The sequence below is a fragment of the Lathamus discolor genome, chromosome 3, assembly GCF_037157495.1.
Source record: "Lathamus discolor isolate bLatDis1 chromosome 3, bLatDis1.hap1, whole genome shotgun sequence".
NCBI classification, from domain to species: Eukaryota; Metazoa; Chordata; class Aves; order Psittaciformes; family Psittacidae; genus Lathamus; species Lathamus discolor.
In genome coordinates this window covers 123,828,013-123,846,961 of record NC_088886.1, presented here as the reverse complement: position 1 = coordinate 123,846,961, position 18,949 = coordinate 123,828,013, and the positions used below count along the sequence as shown (strand labels likewise).

The following is an 18,949-nucleotide window of genomic DNA, read 5'->3' as shown; positions in this document are numbered from 1 at the left end:
GTGTGAATAAGAACTGAAAAGCCAAAGCTTACGAATTTACTTTTAAAGTGATACAAATTACAAAATACCCTCATTTACAACTGCAGCATATAAATCCTATTTACCACAGCACAATAAATAGGATCTAATTATTGATGTACAATAAGATTCTTAATAAGAGAAGTCAAATGCACTAAAATAAGGCTTTGGTCTTTGTCAGTGCTTTGTCTAAGAATTCAGATATTTTTCTTCCTTAAAACCTCACGCAAGTGAGTGCATGGTGCAAGCCATGAGTCTGGTTGAGTAAATTATTCTTCTGCTTGTTACCTAACAGCATTTCCTTCCACCAATAAATAGAGTTCCCAGTTCTGCATTCAGATCATCATCAGGAATGACATCATCCTCCATAAACTCATCTCCAAGCTTCTTCCACCATGGCCAGCGAGTGTATTTCAGCATAGTGTTGTGTGATTGTCTTGCCTTGGTAGCTACAGGAACTGATCGACTCATAAAGACATCAAGATCTTTTTCTGTGGTCTCTGCTAACCCTGGAGCATCTGTAAAAATAAGATTTTTTTGTTTGTGGTCTTAAGAATATTTCAAATTAAAAAAAGAAGCAGCACTACCCTCCCACTTTCCCACTGTTCTAGATCACTCCTTTCCCTATGCTAGCATCACAATTTTAAGGTTGTATTATAAACCTGACTGGAAAACTGATCCAAATTAAAGCTAATCTGAGAAAATAAATACATAATGGGGGAGGGGGAGGAAGAAAGAGGAAGCAGGACTTTCACTCAGGTGTAGTGGTGACATCCACCAAAATGACTTCTTGTGAAAGTATGACTTAAGAGAAAGAGGAGCTCCTGGCTGCTACTGCTGGATCAGCACTCCTGGTGCAAGGTGACATCAGCAGAGTGCTTCTGCTGCTCTGGTGCAGCAAACTGGAGGACCCAGCCCAGTGTAAGAGTATGTTGTCGATTTGCCTGGTCAGAGAGCTATGAGCTCCAGTGACACAGCACATGACAGACTAAATAATGGAACTCAGTAACTTGCTGAATTTTGTCTGGCTTGGGTGCTCTCTGGTGGCTGCAGTTTGTTATTTTCACTCTCACTCTGGGCTACTTGTCTGGAATTAAGATAGCACGAGAGTGAATTCTGCTTCAAACAAAGCCAGGCTGGAGAAAATGAAAACATGACTTGGAATTCATAGTTCAAAGATTTCCCTCTTTATCTGGAAAACGTGAGAGCACTTCAACCAGCCGCTTGCTTACAACAACAAGACAGACCAAAGCAAAACAAACGTAGAAGAGGAGGCTTGTGCGAGATCTCCTTCTTAGAAATTTTAATGCCTTTTACAGGGCCACTGCTTTTCGTGTGAACATATCAGAGAGAGACTTTTAAGAGAAGAAGATGATGCTCCTTGAAAAGCAGGTGTGTACACTTAGCATGTAGCAACGCTTTGGTAACCTCTAACAAAGCCTAAATATCTAGATAAGGCATATGGCACAGGAAGAAAGACATTTCAGTTTTGAAATGAGGCTTTACCATCATTCCCTCTAATTTTCTTTCTAAATTAGTTTAATCCAAATGGTAATTAAAACCATGACCAGAACAGTCACATACTCATTAATAGCTCCACATCAGTGTTGACCTGAACCAGCAACGTCTCTCTTCGCTGAGCTGCTCTCTGATCCAGTCTGCTCCTCAGCAGGAACTGTGCCAGCTTTTCCTGGGCCTGCATATGTAATTCTTTACTCCTTTCTTCTGACATTTGGGAAGCCTGGAGGAGAGTAACAGTTTATTACCATTAGGAGCTGGTTACTTTAAATCTTTTGGGGGCAGAATAGTGTCTAAACAAAGAATGCAAATCTGATTCTTAATTGTTAACTCAGCAACTTTGCTTCCTCTGCAGCTCTTTCCAAAGCTATCCATCATCAAGTATATAAATTTTCCAATTACAGTTTGCTTTGACCCTTTTTATTAGATTAATGGTTAAAATCCCCAATATCTCAGTGTCTTGCTGTCAGACATGCAGGGTTAATTTATGCATACCTCATATGTATTATCTCGAATTTATGAAGCTGACGATATTTCATCTCTACAGTATTTAATGTTGCATCATTAATGCAAATTATGAAATGACTAAGAAACAGACCGGATGCAATTTGATGTAGTCATCCACCTTCTGCTGCAAAGCTAGTCTCTGCTCATCAGTCAGTCCCTTGGGATATTTCCAAGGAGAAAGAGATCTCCTCCTTCTTCGTTTTTCCAGGAATTTACAAGCCTTTGTAAAGAATATATGAGAATATGATAATCACAGACAGGAAGTTTGTCTTATCACTTTGTTTGTAATCAATTAATGAAAGAAAAATGTTCCAGTCCTGCATCTGTTAAAGCATAAGTGTAGCTGTGATGCTGAAAAGACAACATACAATGGTCAGCATGAGTGTGAAATAGTAAGAACACTCATAACAAACTACTGACTCAGCTGTACAATGGTGAAATTCCAGCCTTACATTTCATAGTGGCAGCTCTTATATTTTAGTTACAAGCCTGTATTAGGCTTTGTAATCTATGCAGGGTGTAACATGTCAAAGCAACCTGTGGCTCTAGACTGTCATCCTTTGAATAATTTTTTAATAAATTATGGCTACATCAACAGTAAGAGAATAACCAGAGCTTTCTGAGGCATCGCAATAATCCACTCAGTTCTACAGAATGTTAGAACAAAGTATATACTTACTGCTCTCTGGATGACAACAGCTGCTTTATACTCCTTAAGAGATTGTCTCTGTTGATGGAAATTTCTTCTTGCTCTATATCCTCGCCAGAATCTCTGGATAGTTAATGCTGATTTCCCCTCCATTTCCTCCATGTACTTATCTACCTGACCTACAAACGTAACAAAACTACAGTTATGAGACTGTGGGTTGGGATCTCTTACCAAGTTAAATTTTTACTCTATTTAAACTAGATAGTACTAAAAAAACTGGCGGTGCTCAGCACTGGGTTGGACAGAGCCTTGGGTGACATGGGTTAGTGTGATGTGTCCCTGCCCATGGCAGGGGGGTTGGAACTGGATGATCTTAAGGTTCTTTCCAACCCTAATTATTCTATGATTCTACGTCTCAGAGACTTGTAGCTGCAATGGAGCTTTGTAACCCAAGGAAACTGGGTCTCCCTTTCTCCTGCACTGTTTTGAAGGCAGCAGATCTTGATCAGTAGTTACTGAGCCCTTGCAGAATTAGCATGTTCTCTGTCAGGTAATTGGGTCAGGAGAAGAGACAGTAAGACTACAGTGCAAACATACACCCAAGATTAGGAAATAATTTGAAGAAACTGTTCTTAAGGAGACAGAGACAGCTTAATCTTCTAATATAGTTTAAATATAAATCATACTGGCGTGGACTATTTTCAGTAAGGCCAGCTGGCGTTCATGGAACAGTCTCATGGCCCTCTGTCTCTGAAGTTGCATTTGCAGTTTTAGAGCCTCATCTTCCTTCTGCTTTTTCAAATACTGCAGCTCCTGTTCCCGTTTGGCTCTGCAATACACAAATACATTAAAATTAGCTTAAGTTGTACATTCCTTAGAAGAATCTCTCTTTCTCTTTCTCTTTGTGTTAAATGGTCCAGCATTGAGGGAGGAAATCCACAAAATAATCTGCCATCCCAGCTGTTGGCTGCAGGACCAAACCAAACGATGAGAAATCACCTGCAAGCTAACAAATCACCACACTATCTACAGTCACGAAAAACTCTGAGCCAGTCACAAAACCTCATTTCAAACCAGAGGATATACTTTTACTTAAGATAAAGTTCTAAGGACCCTGAAGGGAATGATGCTCCATGTGGGACATTCACAGCCAGCACAAACTAGAACAACAATCTTGATTCCATCATCTGAGGAAGAGGTAAAGCAACATTAGCCATGTGCCCCAGTACCTTTTCTAGTGCATCCAACAGCATGCACAGCACCTGCTTTCCATAATCATAGTATGATTTTTGTACTGACTGCAAGGGTAGATCAGAATGTTGCTGCTAAGGCTCACTTCTTCAATTTGGAGGGATTTTATTTCTTCTCCAGGAAAGACAGACTGATGCATTTTCTCCATCAACTTTGTTAACAGAACACCAGGAAAGAATTTTCTTGTGATTTCTTCCTGCTCTGTACTACTTGTAATTTGATGTTAGGATGTTGCCCCACTGTGATTGCCATTGGAAAAGCCCCGGCAGATGTTTCATGGATGAGACAACTGAAAATTCTGTAACTGTCTCTAGAGTGTTTAAGTTACCTGTATAACAATTACATATACACTAACATATTAATATATAGACCACTATGTTAATACTAACTATACTGATGTATTGGTACCCATAATTACTGAGACCAATTTGACACCATCTCAGTGACACATGAGGATCTGTGAGCCAGGACTCCCCCTCCCTTCACTACCCCTTCTCATCCCAATGGACCTGACCTCATTAGTAGTTTCGTGCTTAAAACTTTACAAGTTTACCCCACAATAAGGCAATGATGTGACCCCTCCTCTTCTCCTATTGCAGCAAAATCACTTGCCCACTCAAGGCCTGAGTAACCCCAATGGGCCCACAGCCCTGAGTTCTGCTCTCCTCTAGCATTCTTGCAGAGACAATGAAAGGAGCACCTGAAGCACTAGGAAAGAGGACAGATGGACAGAGCACAAGCCTAAGGGGTGCCAGAAAGGATTTAAAAGGCTAGACTAGAACTAATGTCCAGCAAATTTGGTATTGCTGCATGTCACATACCTTTAGACTCACAGTGCTACTGAGTTGCAAGTTCCCCATCACTAGTATAACTTGGGTTATAATTCTCCCCAACCATACTTCCTCCCCAGTCTCTGCAACTGGGTGGGGGAAAGTGAGGTGGAAGCTATTGTGTAAAATTGATGATCTGGATTTAAAGTTCTGGCCCTAACTGATAAAAGAACCTCCACCACGAACTGAGAAACCGTAATTCTTTTATGACAGTAATGCAGACTTGAAGTGTGCCCACACAGCTACCTACCAAGACAGATCATGATACATGTGATTACATCAGAACAGTCTTCAGGAAATTTTAGCCAATACATCTGTGTGAATTACAGCCGCAAATCTTTGCATTTTTAATCCAGGCAGGCACATATTACACTTCTAAGTGGAATGATGTCACAGGCTCAGACAGGACTCTTGATGACATTAATAATTTCCCCTAGACATTTTTATCAGCTCCACTACGTAGGAAACTACAGGAATGTTTCATGAACTTCTCAGATGCGCATCTGTGAAACTACCAATAGTGTCTGTCAGGTATTTAAATGTTTCTTTGATACTGGTTCTTTCCTGTGAAATCTGCAAAACACATGCTTCATTCTCTGTTCCTCCTAATAATAAGACATATTTGTTTGCACAAGACCACACTGTGACAGAGAAGTGCCTCTGAACAGAAGCAAAACATACAGAGAATAAGATCCAAGCTTCCCTCAGTAGTTCATGGCACAAATCAGCCTCCCTCTGATCATCCCTCTAAAATATAACATGCAGAGTTTAAGATGTTCCACTGCAGCTGCAGGTGAGCCAAGTTTGGAGTTTCAACCTCAGGAATATTTAGCCACACTTATTCTAAAATAAATCTGTGAATATAATCAAACCTTCACTCTTAAAAATTAAAAGGACCTCTTGAAAGCTTTTCTGAGGTTGTGCTTAAACTATTTTTCAGCATGACACTAACTGCAGCTTTGACCTAGACAGAAAAAAATCCAACACTGGAGTGGTACAGTTACTATATTTACTCAGTACACTGGGATTGACTGAGCCGTAAACACACAGCTGCAAGGATATGAATACATTTTTATTCCTCTTGATATTAAACAAACATATTCAAAAGTCCATTTAAATGACTCAAGAACTACTTAAGAGGCACGCTGGAAACATGACACAGGAAAGTCGAGTAGCTTGTTGACTGCCAACAGCCTCACCACCCTTTCCCTTCTGCTTTACCATGGTACGTCTCAGCCCATCATCCAAGTTTTCTGGGCTCTGATTTTTCACTGCAGGCTTGCAAGGTGCCTGATGAGGGCAGGAATACTGCCTCAAAGTGTATGTTGCAGTAGAAAGGAGTGACAAGGACGTTATCCTTGGTATTCCAGCACAAAAGCTGAAGTAGCTAGTGGCCCTCCACAGGCACAATGCTTGTCCCTGCAAACCTTCCAGAATTTAAAGATGACATCCTAGATAGTCCAGTATCTTCTTAATGCCAGTCTAGACAACAAATCATAACTGTCTGCTTTCTAACACCTTGATCATAATGCAATGTGATTTGCCTAATTGATTTCTAGGATCTAGCTTTGACATGGTAATGCTCAATATACGCAAAAAAAGATTGAAAAAACCTGCTATGGAATCTGAACTGGATTTAGAACCCTTGACCTATGTTAAATTCACACTATATTTCTCAGGAGTTAGCCTAACATGTGCTAACATTACTGCTGAAATCCTGCTTCAAGTAAGACAAGAATCATTTATGTAGCTTCATTCTTCTCTGGTGCTCCAAGTCAGAGGATACTATTTCTAGGTCACTGAAATGACCCTACTTCTGAGAGTCAGAGATTTCAAATATTAATGAGGAACAAGGTCTTGCAAGCACTGTACTACGCAAGCACTATGGGCTTTGGTTTCTGCAGCACTCTGGCATAGCAGATTGGAAACTCCAGGACTGCTCCACATTCAATTTATGGTGGAATTTTGTGTCAAGTTAACTGTGAACAAGTTAACTATTCCACTACCAGTACACCATCCTCTAATTCCGTTTAGTGCAATCCCATGCTACAGAGTGGCATGCTTTTAGTTTTCCATGTGCCAGAAATACACAGAAAACATATAAAAGCGTCACAGACACAAGATTTTTCACAGAGAAGTTTGGCAGCTGGGGAAGGGACAGTTGGAGCTTTTGGCAACAGAAGTGGCAGTTTGGTCCTGCTGGAAAAGCACATTTCGGATGTTCCTGCTACAAGAATCTGTAGTGAAACAGCTCATATTTGCATTGCGTTACCTTTATGTTTCAGAAATAACAGCTGACTGGAAAAAGGCATCTTCAAGAGGAAGGAATTCTTGGTAAGCCCTACTTCAAAAAGGACATTGGATTACATGAGCCAAATTCTTCCTGTTACTCTGTAACCTGAGAAAAACTAAACCAAACGTTCCTACTAATCCTTCTCTTTAGTGCTTTTTACAAAACCATACTGTTTACCTGAAGCTTCTTTGTAAAGTAGTCACAGCTTGGGGTAGTTTTTTCAGCCTTTTTCTTGTCTGAAATCCCCTCCACATAGCCTGGATTATACAAGCTGCTCGATGCTGCCTCTGAAATGAATAAAGCAGTTGGTAGAATATTTTCTCTGCATAAAAAAAAACACTATTAATGCTTGCATATTTAGAACAATCTCAACATCTGGCAAAAAGACCCCAGTTTTCAAATGCATCAAAAATTAGTATTTTTAACAGCTTGAGGAACATCAGGTCTTGTAAAACAGTTGCTATCCTGAACCCTGTATTCCTCTAAAGGCACCTAATCTGATCATCTAGATAGATGCTCTCTGTGGGAAACAAATGAATCTACAGCACAAACATAAAATACGTATTAGCTGCATTAACCAATGTTAGAAATTTGTATTTAAAACACCTGAAACACTTGATATTTCAAACGGTGATTCAATCAAAATACCTACTCTAGAGAAGGCAGAAAGACAAGTCTGGAGAATGAGCAGAGGAAAAATGTTACATTTGCAGCATGATCAAAAAATCCATTCTATTTTAAAATGGATTTCTTAAAAAAACCACAACAAACAAAACCCTCAAACAAAGAAGCGAACAAAACCCCAACAAAACCACGGAACACACTGCTCTGTTGAAGATGAAAGCAGGTCTCTACAGCTATAACCCGACTGCCTTTAAAGCATTATCTCTGAGAAACCTGCATGTAAAATTTTGTGAAGAGGTTTGTAGAACACACATTGTCTCATGTATAGGGAACACACTCCAGCTTTTCTTATTGAGCATTTCCTCTACATGACTTGATTCTATGTGAACACTGCCTAGATTGAGAGATCTAAATTTATAACACTGATGTGAAAAAAGCAGACAGTTATTTTTGGTCTATATTTAACAAAAATAATCTATACATGCCCCCCCCCAGCTATGGTTGCATAGAAATCTACAATGAATCTGCAACAGGAAGTCAATCTCCCAGGTGGCTATCCCTTAATCATTGGGCAACTTCTTGATACTTTCTAAAACGATGGAAGGGGGAAAAAAATAGCTATGAAATTTTAAAGTCCATTAATATAGTGAAAAAATAAACTAGGCTTTGAAAAGTGTCAAAGTGATAGAGTAAATCCATTCTAAATATACATAAATCACATGTAACTAGAATTTCACATATAAAAGTCTCATTAAAATTCAGCACCTGCATTTCTCCTTTTCCATTAGATTGTTCCAAGTACAGCAGATCCAAAAGTTGACTTAGATCCCTGTCAAATCCTTTGCCAGTCCACTGTTTACTTAAAAGCCCTTTTAATCCTAAGAAAGAGAGAGAAGCAGCATGTGATACTGCTAAGGTGAATTTTTCTTTTCAGGACTTCAAACCAACAATTTTCAAGTAAAAAAAATCAAATCTGATTCTACGTGCACAAGAACAGTAGAGCTGGACACCATCAATTAGACATCTTTGTGTTCCAATGCAGGTTATTATCAATGAATATCTGGTGCTCCAACCATCACAGAGAAGTATAATGCCGTGACCATAGTTTTGTATGTCCACGGCACTATCTCTCGTGTCTACATAACTGGCAGCTACATTATTAATGTACATTCGGTGTCTTATCAGTAAGTCATTTTAAGGTTCTACAAGGATGCAAAGTACCATGCAAGTGCTGGGTTTTATTAGCACTGCTTTTGTATTTTTCATAATAAGAATTTATTTATAACTGGAATTCTTTGATGTCTTATCTGCATAGCTCAGTTTAACTGTGAATGCATATGCATCCGATCCCTGAGACAAAACAGCTTCTTAGGTTTGCAGTAGCTAAAAAGGACATTTGTGCCCTCCCCACAATACACACACACGCATGCTCCTTGTGCTGCACAGAGAATACAAGAAGTCAGTAACGTGTTTTTTTTTGCTTTCTATCACACAAATCCCAGAGGCTGAGAGTTCTATAGGGAGTTAGATGTAAAAGGAAAGGGGGCAGGAAGTAGACACATGTTTGGATAGCCTCCCGAGAGAACTGCAGATTCAACTTTTCCATCTTCAAGTCACTGTCAGAAGCACATGCATAAACTGGACAACTCCAACACACATGTATAATTATATACATGGATCTGGATATGGAGCACAAACAGAAATGGTACCTCTGTTCTATCACACATGCACCATTTTGGAAAGACAATGACAGTTTAACTTCTTCAGAAGAGAAACAGGTGAGACTTCAAACGGAGTCAGGGGGTGCCCTATGGCTGCCTGAGCTCCGCACAGCCTGGCTACACAAGGCAGAAGTCCTATGGGTCTGATGCAATCATATGTCAGTTTCTGTACAGAAGTACAGCCATATGGACCTTCCAGCTACCAACAGGGAGACCTCAAGTGTGCCCCTCAGCTGTGTCAACACACACAGACGTAAGGACCAGGTGCTCCCAGAAACCCAATGTAAAGACCATGCTAGTCTTGGAGATGTGAATCAGGTGATGTCCTCACCTCCAGCAGGCTGCCACTGAAAGCTTGCACTGAAGTACCTCACACTGCCAACAGCTCTGAGCCACTGTGAAGCCAGGTTACTTCAATGGACATAGCCAGTTGGTGAAAAAGCTGTAACGTTTTCTTTGTTGCTGCTACTCCTCAAACTATCCAAAGGGTTCCAAAGCCTGAGTGAAAACTAACATAAGGACTCTAACTTTAAAAGAAAAAAAAAAAAGAAGAAAAACAAACAAACCAAAAAAAGTTGGGTGGGTTTTTGTTTGTTTTCCATAATGGAAAGAGGATATGTGCATGCAGGATGAAGAGTCTCTGAATGACTGTGCCATGTTGTGATTCTACAGCAAAATAAAGCATAAGCCTCTGATGGAGATGTAGCACGCTGGCTGGTCTGAAGAAATGCTCACCTGGGATGATCAGATTATCACATCAGCTTCTTGTGAAGCTGCAATGTGATGCTAGATTTAGGCACTTTATACTTAATTTCATACCAATAGGAAGCTCTCCTCTCTCAATTCTCTAGCCAAAAGGGTGGGAAAGCTGCCAGTCTGGTCCAGAAGTTTATCTGGCTGGTACTGCCTAATAAATAGTCAATACAAACATAAAAAAAAAGGGAATTTGACCTTTTTGTCTAGCATACCCACTTCTCACTGTCCTTGTCCCCAAAGACCTGAGCTCCTCACAAGTAGTTTTGACCATTAATAACATCCAGAATATAAAAGACCTGGCAAACATCAAAGCCTCTTTTTTAGTCTCCAAAGGCATGACAGAGGACAAAGGGATTTCCTGGATCTCCCTGCTAGGCTAGAGACAGAAACAGTAAATGGAACACCTCATTAACTAATGAATAACATGGAGCAAATTATATGCATACTGATATACCTCCTCATCTAAAGGCATTGAGACAAAACAATAAACCCATTTTGTGAACTACTGGAAAAGTTAATTCCAGTCTTGGATATAAAACCACAGGTGTCATCTCAGTACCAGAACAGCACCTATCAGATGAGCAGACCTGTAACAGAAGTTGGCTTTAAGTAAAACTTTGATGGTTCTGAATTAGTGAGCCCTAGCACACTGGCAGATGTCTGATACCCAGCTCTTACTGGGGCAGTAACTGGCACCCCACTACTAGGATCTCTCAATATCCAACCTGCACAGGAAAAAAAGATGCAGAACATCACACAGAAAGAAGACCATCAAGTTGGAAGTGATGAACAGCAGCTTTAAGAGACAAGTTGCCACATGCAGAGTCCTCAATACACAGAATACAATAAATATAGGAAACAGGAAGAGGTGTGGCACCTTAAACTACAATGAAAATGAACAGAAGGGATTAAAAAACACCAACACGGCACTGCAGTTTCCATATGTAGTGGGTACTTATCCCATATGAGATGGGAAACCTCCATCTCTGTATTTTCACCGCTAACGTAAGAGGTCAAGTTATTGGTGCCATGCATGTTTACAAACCTTTGTAGCGAGTTGTGAGTAACTTCACAAGCTGCTTGCAAAATTTTGCCACTACCAATAGCAGTTTTGTAGCAGCATTTCCTATGACAGGATTGGTGGTAGCTGAAAGCTTATAAACAAGTTCATCCAAAACAGAGTGAAGGGTCTCTTCATCAACCTGAAGCAAGACAGAACTTTAAAGAAAAAAAAGGGGAGGGGGAGACGGGGTAGAATTGAAGTGTTAATTAAAATTATGAGCTTTTTAACAGTGACTTGATTTTAGATAAGTCAGGCATTCAACAAGCCCACTTGCCTAGCTAGCTGGCCCAGCAATCTGATGCAGGCAGTACTACTGTTTCAATCAACTGATTCCCATTCCCTCAATTTGACAAAATAAAGCAAATAGCTTTTATTTTCTTTTTTCCATTTCCACAACAAAGACTAAGGAAAAAACCCAACGCAATTCTTGTACATGAAGAAATTCTATTTTACCAAACAGTAATGAACTGAGTTTTAAATTTAAAATTCAGAAGAAAACAATGATATGAAAACTACTAACCTATTGACCTTCAAAAGTTTGTGTAAAACAGACATCATTAGAATTCCTGTTTCAACATCATCTGTTATTAACAACTGCAGGAAGTGACCATTTTGCAGTACTGCAAAAGCAAAACAAACCAAACCCAAGTAAACAAGAAATCACTCAATGAGAACCAGACTTGAAAATATCATAAACCAAACAAACTTTATTATGGAACATAAGTCACAGCAAGTAAAGTCAGATATGGTTTCTGGAACAAAATCCTTCCTTTATAATTTTTACAGCAAAATTACAGGCATAAGTAAACTACTTCAACATCCAAAAAACGTGTTAAGCCCTGTATTTTCTGTCTTTGGATATCCCTCAGGCACTGGTGTTGCAATGGAATAAAAAGCTTTAAAACCTTTTATGTTACATGAGTACCAGTTTCTTATTACAACAGTGGAATTATCACTGTGGCAACAATATACAGAAAAGATAAGGACTTCAACCTCGACAGTTTGTTACACCAGGCTTATTTAAGGCAAGTCCACTGATGTCATTACAGCACCATCTTTTTAATTCCAGTGTATCACTGTATACATATTTAGTAATCTTTCTGGCCACATGTGTTTTTAGTTAGTTACATTTCTTGAGATCCTCAGGTTTTTGCTCTATATCAGAAACAAAACCAAATTCTGCTTTTTAAAATCAGTGTGCTTAACACTGGTTGAACTGAAAGCTTATTTTGGTCAGAAATGTATAGTGAAGTTTGTTAAATATCTGTAAAATTTCCCATCATGGTAACAACTTCATAAATCTGTTTTCAACTCTATCCCCTTTTTAGGGCCAGCAGCATACTCTGACCAAATTTCTGCATATGTTAACCACACACAGGTAAAAAGGTGAACTGTATCTTACCAGGAAACTATTTTTAAGATGCAAAATTACAAAGGAAAATTACAGGAAAACACTTTTAATGTTTGCCTCTGAAACACTAGAAGGGAGACTCCTTAGTATTCCCTTTAGTGGACTTCAGCCATTTTCCATATTGCTGTTTCTGCTGAGTGGACTACTGTAAGAAACTGATTTAACGTCCACTCCAATTTAGAAAACTAGGTGGGGATTAGCTTAAGATTAATTGTTGATACCTGTATTTGCCATAAATAAACTTCCAAGTGTTTTATGGGTTTACTTTTCCCTTACCACATGCTGCTAGTTGAATATGCCCACCAAGCAGCCAGCAGATGGCATCAGTTACTGTTTGGAACCAGCGTAAAAAGTCCTGTTTTTCTTCATCCTAAACAAAACACAAGTAGATAAAAACGTGTACGTTATCTTCACTGAGGACTTCAGCTTGATGCAGTGGGAAGGTTTGTATGATTCAGGGATTTGGAGACCAAAACTTCTTCAAATTCACAAATGAAGTTGGTGAAACTGTGGGAATCAGTCAAAAAAAAAAAAAAAAAACAACCCAAAACTTGTGATTCCTTCAAGGCCTGAGATCAATGTAATCATACTAAAAAAACCCATCCATTCCTGAAAAAAGTTGTAACAGGGAGAGAGAAGTCTTGTTTGCTCCTTAAAAAACCCATTTGATAGTATAGGAGGGCTAAGACAAATAATAGATCAGTAGAAATGTATCAAAGATTTAATACAAAGTGGGAGATATATTATTTAAGCTTTAATCTGTGCTTTAATCTTATTTAAGTTTAAAGCACAAAGTGGCCAAGTACATAGTAAAATGAAAAAGGTTCCTATAAACTGACATGGTGAGGCTTCAGAAGCAGCTCCTCCTTGGAGGTCTGGGAGCAAACATCAAACCACTATTAAGCTGAAGTTTGATCAGTTTGTTAAACCAACTATGTTATGTGCTTGCCTGTGATAACACTGGACTGGAAAAATGACCAGGAAGAGTCCTGATTTGAACACACATACAAGAGCACAGTCTAGAGTCTGTATTCCAGGTGTGACCCACTGGAACTATGACATCTTGGTGTGTGGGACCACAAAGGGGCTTTTGATAGTACTACACTGCCGACAAATGTTGTTACAGAGCACTTGGCCTGGTATCTCCCACATTAATTCAGGCTCACAAATGAAACTCTGGAAAGCCTATTCCTAGATCCATTCTGTAAGTCCCAGTCATCAGTCACAGTTTAAATTTGCATTTGGTTCTTACTGACAATGAGAGATACAAAAATCACAGTAATAAGCTGTAATATTATCTGTTCTGTGTTTTGGCAACACGTCAGTTTCTGAAAGCTATTTCAGTACTTCCCTTGACTTCAAAGGCTTGTACAAAAAGCAAACGAGGGCAGAATAAACTACAGATCTCTACTGGTAGAGTGGGATTTCCAAAGTTCCACTGAGCAAGCACCAAGTCTGGGTGCCCAGTCACCTCTGAGACCACAAAGTTTAAAAGCCAAAGTACTAATTATAATGTAGACTGTATTTGCATTCAAAAGAAATCTTTGCCCACAAGCATGACTCAAGAAGCAGGCAGGATGAGACATAATAAGAAAGTGTGGGGGAAATTACATATTGCGGATAAGACTTGAGTCTCCTGGGATGTGTTCTTCAGGAAGCTTCCTTCTTAAGCACTAAATGCACTTCTAAGTATTGAATTAACAGAAAATATGTTACTCTGCTGATACTTTCTGAGAACTAACTGTGGTTCTGGTGTCCATCACAATACTCCACAGGAAAACTTGTGCTAAGTGCAAGAAACTAGTGAGTCAAGAAATGAGATAATACAGGGAAACAGGGATATTAAAAGAAACTATCAGAATCCATGAGGTTGGTTATTTAACTTATTTGTGGGTTCGTTTGCTGGGTTTTTTTTGTTGTCCCTCCTTCTGATTCTGCAACTCAGAATGCTTCAAAAGGATGAGGGAACCTCACTGAGCAAAACCCTTCTCTTCAAAGAGAGGAGGGAAATGTGAGAAAGTGTCCAAATCTACAAATTCACAAAATCTGCCTTTGGGGCTCCCAAAGGGCAGGTTCAGAAGCAACAAGCATTGTGGGATTTTTTTTGCCAATTTGGCAGCAGAAATTGTACGGCAAAGCAAACTTCAACAAATCTGATATAAAATCTTAAGACTTCTTAAACATTTTTTTGTAAAGCTGAATAAAGCAGTAGGAGCAGAGCCCTTACAAAGACTGAACTAATTACATGCAAAGTTAAAAAGATGCTACCGTAGTGCTGACTTCTGTAAGGCATTTTTCTCTCTTGTACTACTCTAATTCTAGTATACTTCTTAAAACTGCATTGCTTCCTCCTGCCTTTAAAACTGGTGAAAAGTAGTAGCCAAACTCTCTAAACAAACGTATGGCACCAAACTACCTTTGCACATATAATGGACCCCATGCTCCACAATGACTATTTCAGTTCCGAAGCACCATGGCATTAAAAAAATACTGTAATATCTGGGAAATAAATGTTTATAATACAGTGTTCCTAGAATAACACCCTACTTATACAAAAACCTTGGAAGGTTTACAGAGTTTCTCTGCTCTTTTAATTACAAAACTTAAATACCTTGATTGCTCGGATAAATCGTGCTTGCAGGCGTCTTCCCAAAACCAGCAGGCTGTCTATAGCTGAAGGAAGAAATTTCTTGTGAAATTCTTCAGGATCTTCTTTCGCCTCTAGTCCTACACAACAATGACTGAAATGGAGGAAGAAGAAGAAAAAAAAAAAAAATCAACCCGAATTGAGGGTTCAATCCAGAACAAATTCATATGTCCAGATATACCGTTTGAACAGCTTTGAATGAATGTCACATCATCAGAGAATAAATGCTTCACTGGCATGGGTCAATTCAACACTGAACAATGGTTAACTGCTGTGACTGGCTCCAAGGTAGCTGCTTCAAAAGGAAGAGGAATCAGTGGCAGGCTGCAAACACCAAGTATATTGCTACTTATTACAGCATGTCTAAGTTTAAAAAATATCCAACGCACTTTCTCTTTTAGCTCCACTGGATCTGTTCAGGCTTGTTCCATGTGCTAGGGAAGGGCTTCGATGGTCATAAAGGGAAAAAAAGGCAAAACGAAAAGGTAGACAAAAAAAAAAAAAAGGCAGGCTGACAATGCAGGGGTGCAGATCAGGTAATAAAAATACACATTAAAAATATTACTTAGGCCAAAAACTTCCGTGAGTCTGTCTAGAACTTTCCTCTAACTGAGGAATACATATGGACTACAAATCAGTTCCTCAGATCTCAGTTCTCTAATTTTACTCACAGCAAACATGTTGGTCATTTCTGGAAGGCTTTTTGCAAGAAACTGCATGTTTTACAACTGGGAAGCTTTTCAATTCTGTACTGCACACTGCTACTAGGGCAACAAAACCAAAATCTTCCTAACTTTTTATGAATTTTGCTTTCTGACATCTTCCCCAGGCTTGGTTAGCTTTTTGTGAATGCACACATGTAAGGCTTTGCTTAGGGCTCAGAAAGCAAATTCTAGGCATGAAGCTGAGATTCATCTAGCTACAAAAGGACATTTTTATAACCAAAATAAATTTCAGTTTTCTCTGCAAACTGAAATAGCTTAAAGAGGATTATTTAAGTATCTATCACACAACTCTGGGGATAAATCTTGCATCTTTTACTGCAAATTCCTGGTATTAAAAATTCATCCTACAGATACGGCATAAATAAGAGCTGGTTGCCTAATTGCTTCATGCCTTAGAATTTTGCTCCCTAGTTAAGCCAAAATCAAGCATAACTCGGGGAAAATTTAAAACTTACTGTTTTTCCTGACATTGAAAATGAGACTGGATCATTGGGGATTTAAGTAAAGTTGTCTTATTTACTAGCTATGAATTACATTTAATAATGCCATTCTCATCCTATCACTACATCAAGCTGTCTAGTCTGTTTGAGCTGGGTCCTCTCATATGTTGAAAACATAAATAGATAAATAAAATAGGATTACTAAATACATATTTAAATAGAGTGAAGCCAAGCTGTGAGTCAATCACACTGAAGATTTTTGCAAGATGAAATCTAAGTGAACAAACTCTTCAACATAACTGCAGTTCAAAATTAGCAGTGACTGGGTAAGAACTGTGACACCGATGAGCACTGTTCACAAAAAAAGGTAAAGCCAACACAAAAAGTGTTCCCACCAAATAGTTTACCCAGCTCAATAAAACACAGTGCGAATGAATTAAACAGGACCAATTAGGCTATGCATGACCCCTCTGCTCTTGACTGCTCCCTGCACTTTAACCCTGGCCTTTCCTGAACAACAAGCCTTGTTCTGGATGGGAGCCAGTGTATTACAGCTTGAAAAGAAAAAGAGCAAGATGAAAGGCCAGAAAGAATACAAGAAGAAAGCTTTTTAGCATTTTTTTACCTTAGTATCTCTGCTAGCTGGGCAGCAGTAGCCCAGCCTCCATGCAGCCGAAAGTGGTCTTGTCTAAGGACCAGCATACAGTACTGAGTAAGATCATAACTGTATATATCTTGTTTAATTTTTTTTGATTCTTCAGATCCCAAGGAGGCACTACTTAAAATTTCTGCAGGAAGAAAGCAGGAGAGAGACAAAGAGGAGCATGAGGTTCTGATGTGCCAGACTATTTTTTTTTTTTTTTTTTTTCAAAATCTATGTGTACACACAGCCAGGATTAAGGTAATTCTAAAAGAGCTAACAGCAGCATACTTTTTCCCCCAACATTTTTCACTCCTACAGCTACAATCCATTTTTTAGCTTCTATGACAAGTGGGACAACATACATTACCTGGGATATAGCCCATTTGTATGAATTTATTATGCCAGAAGAAACCACAACCACTGTGAAACATATAGCTTCCTTATAATTACATCCTAATTTAGAACAGGACCTAACTTGTTTCTACAGTTTCCAAGAGCAGTGGCTATGTGGCAAAAGGAAAGACAGGGGGAAGTTACACAGGAGCTTGGGACTGCGTTTCTATGTGAAGACTTAAAAACTGAATACTGACAAGCACTCCATCTCTCTACTAAAAGTACTGGCAGAAGTAATTTGGTCATGTGCAAGATCCTTGCCCACATCAGCAGTGGTCTTGTAAACACGCTGACAGCCGAGAAGGAGAAAAAGACTTCCTCTCCATTTGCTCCCCAGCATCTCCTTCTTATTGTTACAAAGCCAAATGCCACTCAACGTCCAGCTGAACACTCAACTTTCCTGAACACTCTCAGGAAAAGCGGTATGATCAACCTCACAGAGTTTCCAGCCCTGTCAGAAACAGTCAGAAAGACCTTGTGTCTTTAAGGAGGCAGAAGGAAGCAGGACTGTCCATACTCCACTGCCTCATCCTTTTATTTTAGAAAAGGCGTTAATTACCCTTTAACTTTAGAAGTAGCAGGGGGATGTCCTGTTCTCTGCTCTCGGTGACCTGAGCAGCTAAGGCCAGTACCCGGGGGTCGGCAGCTACCAGCCCTGCCCTGGGCGCGTTGGCCATAGGAAACAGGGGGAAGCCCACAAAATCATCGATTTAAGCCTCTTCCCTTGTTTAGTTGCTTCGGTGCATGTGTGGGGTCCTTAAGCCACGACTTCCACCAAACCTCCAGCACCAGCGGCTGGAAGCTGACGCTCCGCTCTGCGCCTGGGCCGCAGGTCTCCCCCTGAGAAAGGAAACAAACACGGAGAAAGCCCCATTCACACTCCCTCACGTCGCTTCTCGAGCCCGCGGGGAGCAGGACCGGCTCTGCCGGCAGCACAGGGCTCCAGCAGGACCGCCCGACAGAGGCCCCACGGGGCGGGCAGCGTGAGAGGTCTGCCCGAGGGCCGCCGGCATCACCTCAGCCGCGGGCGGGGAGGGCTGGGGAGACGGAAGCGGGGGCAGGCGGGCAGTGCCCGCCAGCAGGGCGGCGAAGGAGAGGTGCTCTCGCCCACCGAGTCACCTCAGCGTCCCCGCGGCCTCCGCTCCGGTACCGCAGAGTCCCCGAGACCTCGGTCGGCACGAATGGGGCCGCCACGGCCGCCCTGAGGGAAGCCGCTTCCCTCCCACCGCCAACCCGCCTCACGCCGCGCGGGGGCTCCCCCACTTCGGCAGTGGGGGGGGGTACAGGGACGGGGTGGAACTGGAAAACCGAACCCACCCGCTCTAACCCGACCGCTTCCCCCCCTCTCCTTCACCCCTCACAGCTGTGTGGTCGCGGCCGCTTTCCACCAACCACAGCGCTCCACCGACGGAGGAGGGCATCATTTGCATATCCGCCTGAGGGCCGGCGCCTGGGCCGCT

The 18,949-nt window shown here is 40.5% G+C and overlaps 1 protein-coding gene across 7 annotated transcripts; it reads right to left on the bottom strand.

Moving 5' to 3' along the window:
* Positions 1 to 22: 22 nt before the first annotated feature.
* Positions 23 to 18,906, bottom strand: IQCB1 (IQ motif containing B1). Of its 7 annotated transcripts, none has more exons than XM_065671455.1 (14): positions 18,844 to 18,906; positions 18,049 to 18,329; positions 17,079 to 17,241; positions 15,253 to 15,382; positions 12,918 to 13,011; positions 11,751 to 11,850; positions 11,213 to 11,385; positions 8,456 to 8,568; positions 7,244 to 7,353; positions 3,379 to 3,521; positions 2,723 to 2,871; positions 2,135 to 2,263; positions 1,603 to 1,759; positions 23 to 536 (listed from the first exon to the last, which is right to left on the bottom strand). In XM_065671455.1, the coding sequence occupies exons 2-14, from the start codon at positions 18,164 to 18,166 to the stop codon at positions 307 to 309; spliced, it is 1,809 nt and encodes a 602-aa protein (XP_065527527.1). In that variant the 5' UTR covers positions 18,167 to 18,329; positions 18,844 to 18,906; the 3' UTR covers positions 23 to 306. The 7 variants fall into 7 exon arrangements, with proteins under 7 accessions (XP_065527527.1, XP_065527531.1, XP_065527530.1 ...); XM_065671459.1 differs by having other exon boundaries at positions 18,851 to 18,865; XM_065671458.1 differs by lacking the exon at positions 18,844 to 18,906 and adding an exon at positions 18,807 to 18,824.
* Between the last annotated feature and the right edge of the window lie 43 nt (positions 18,907 to 18,949).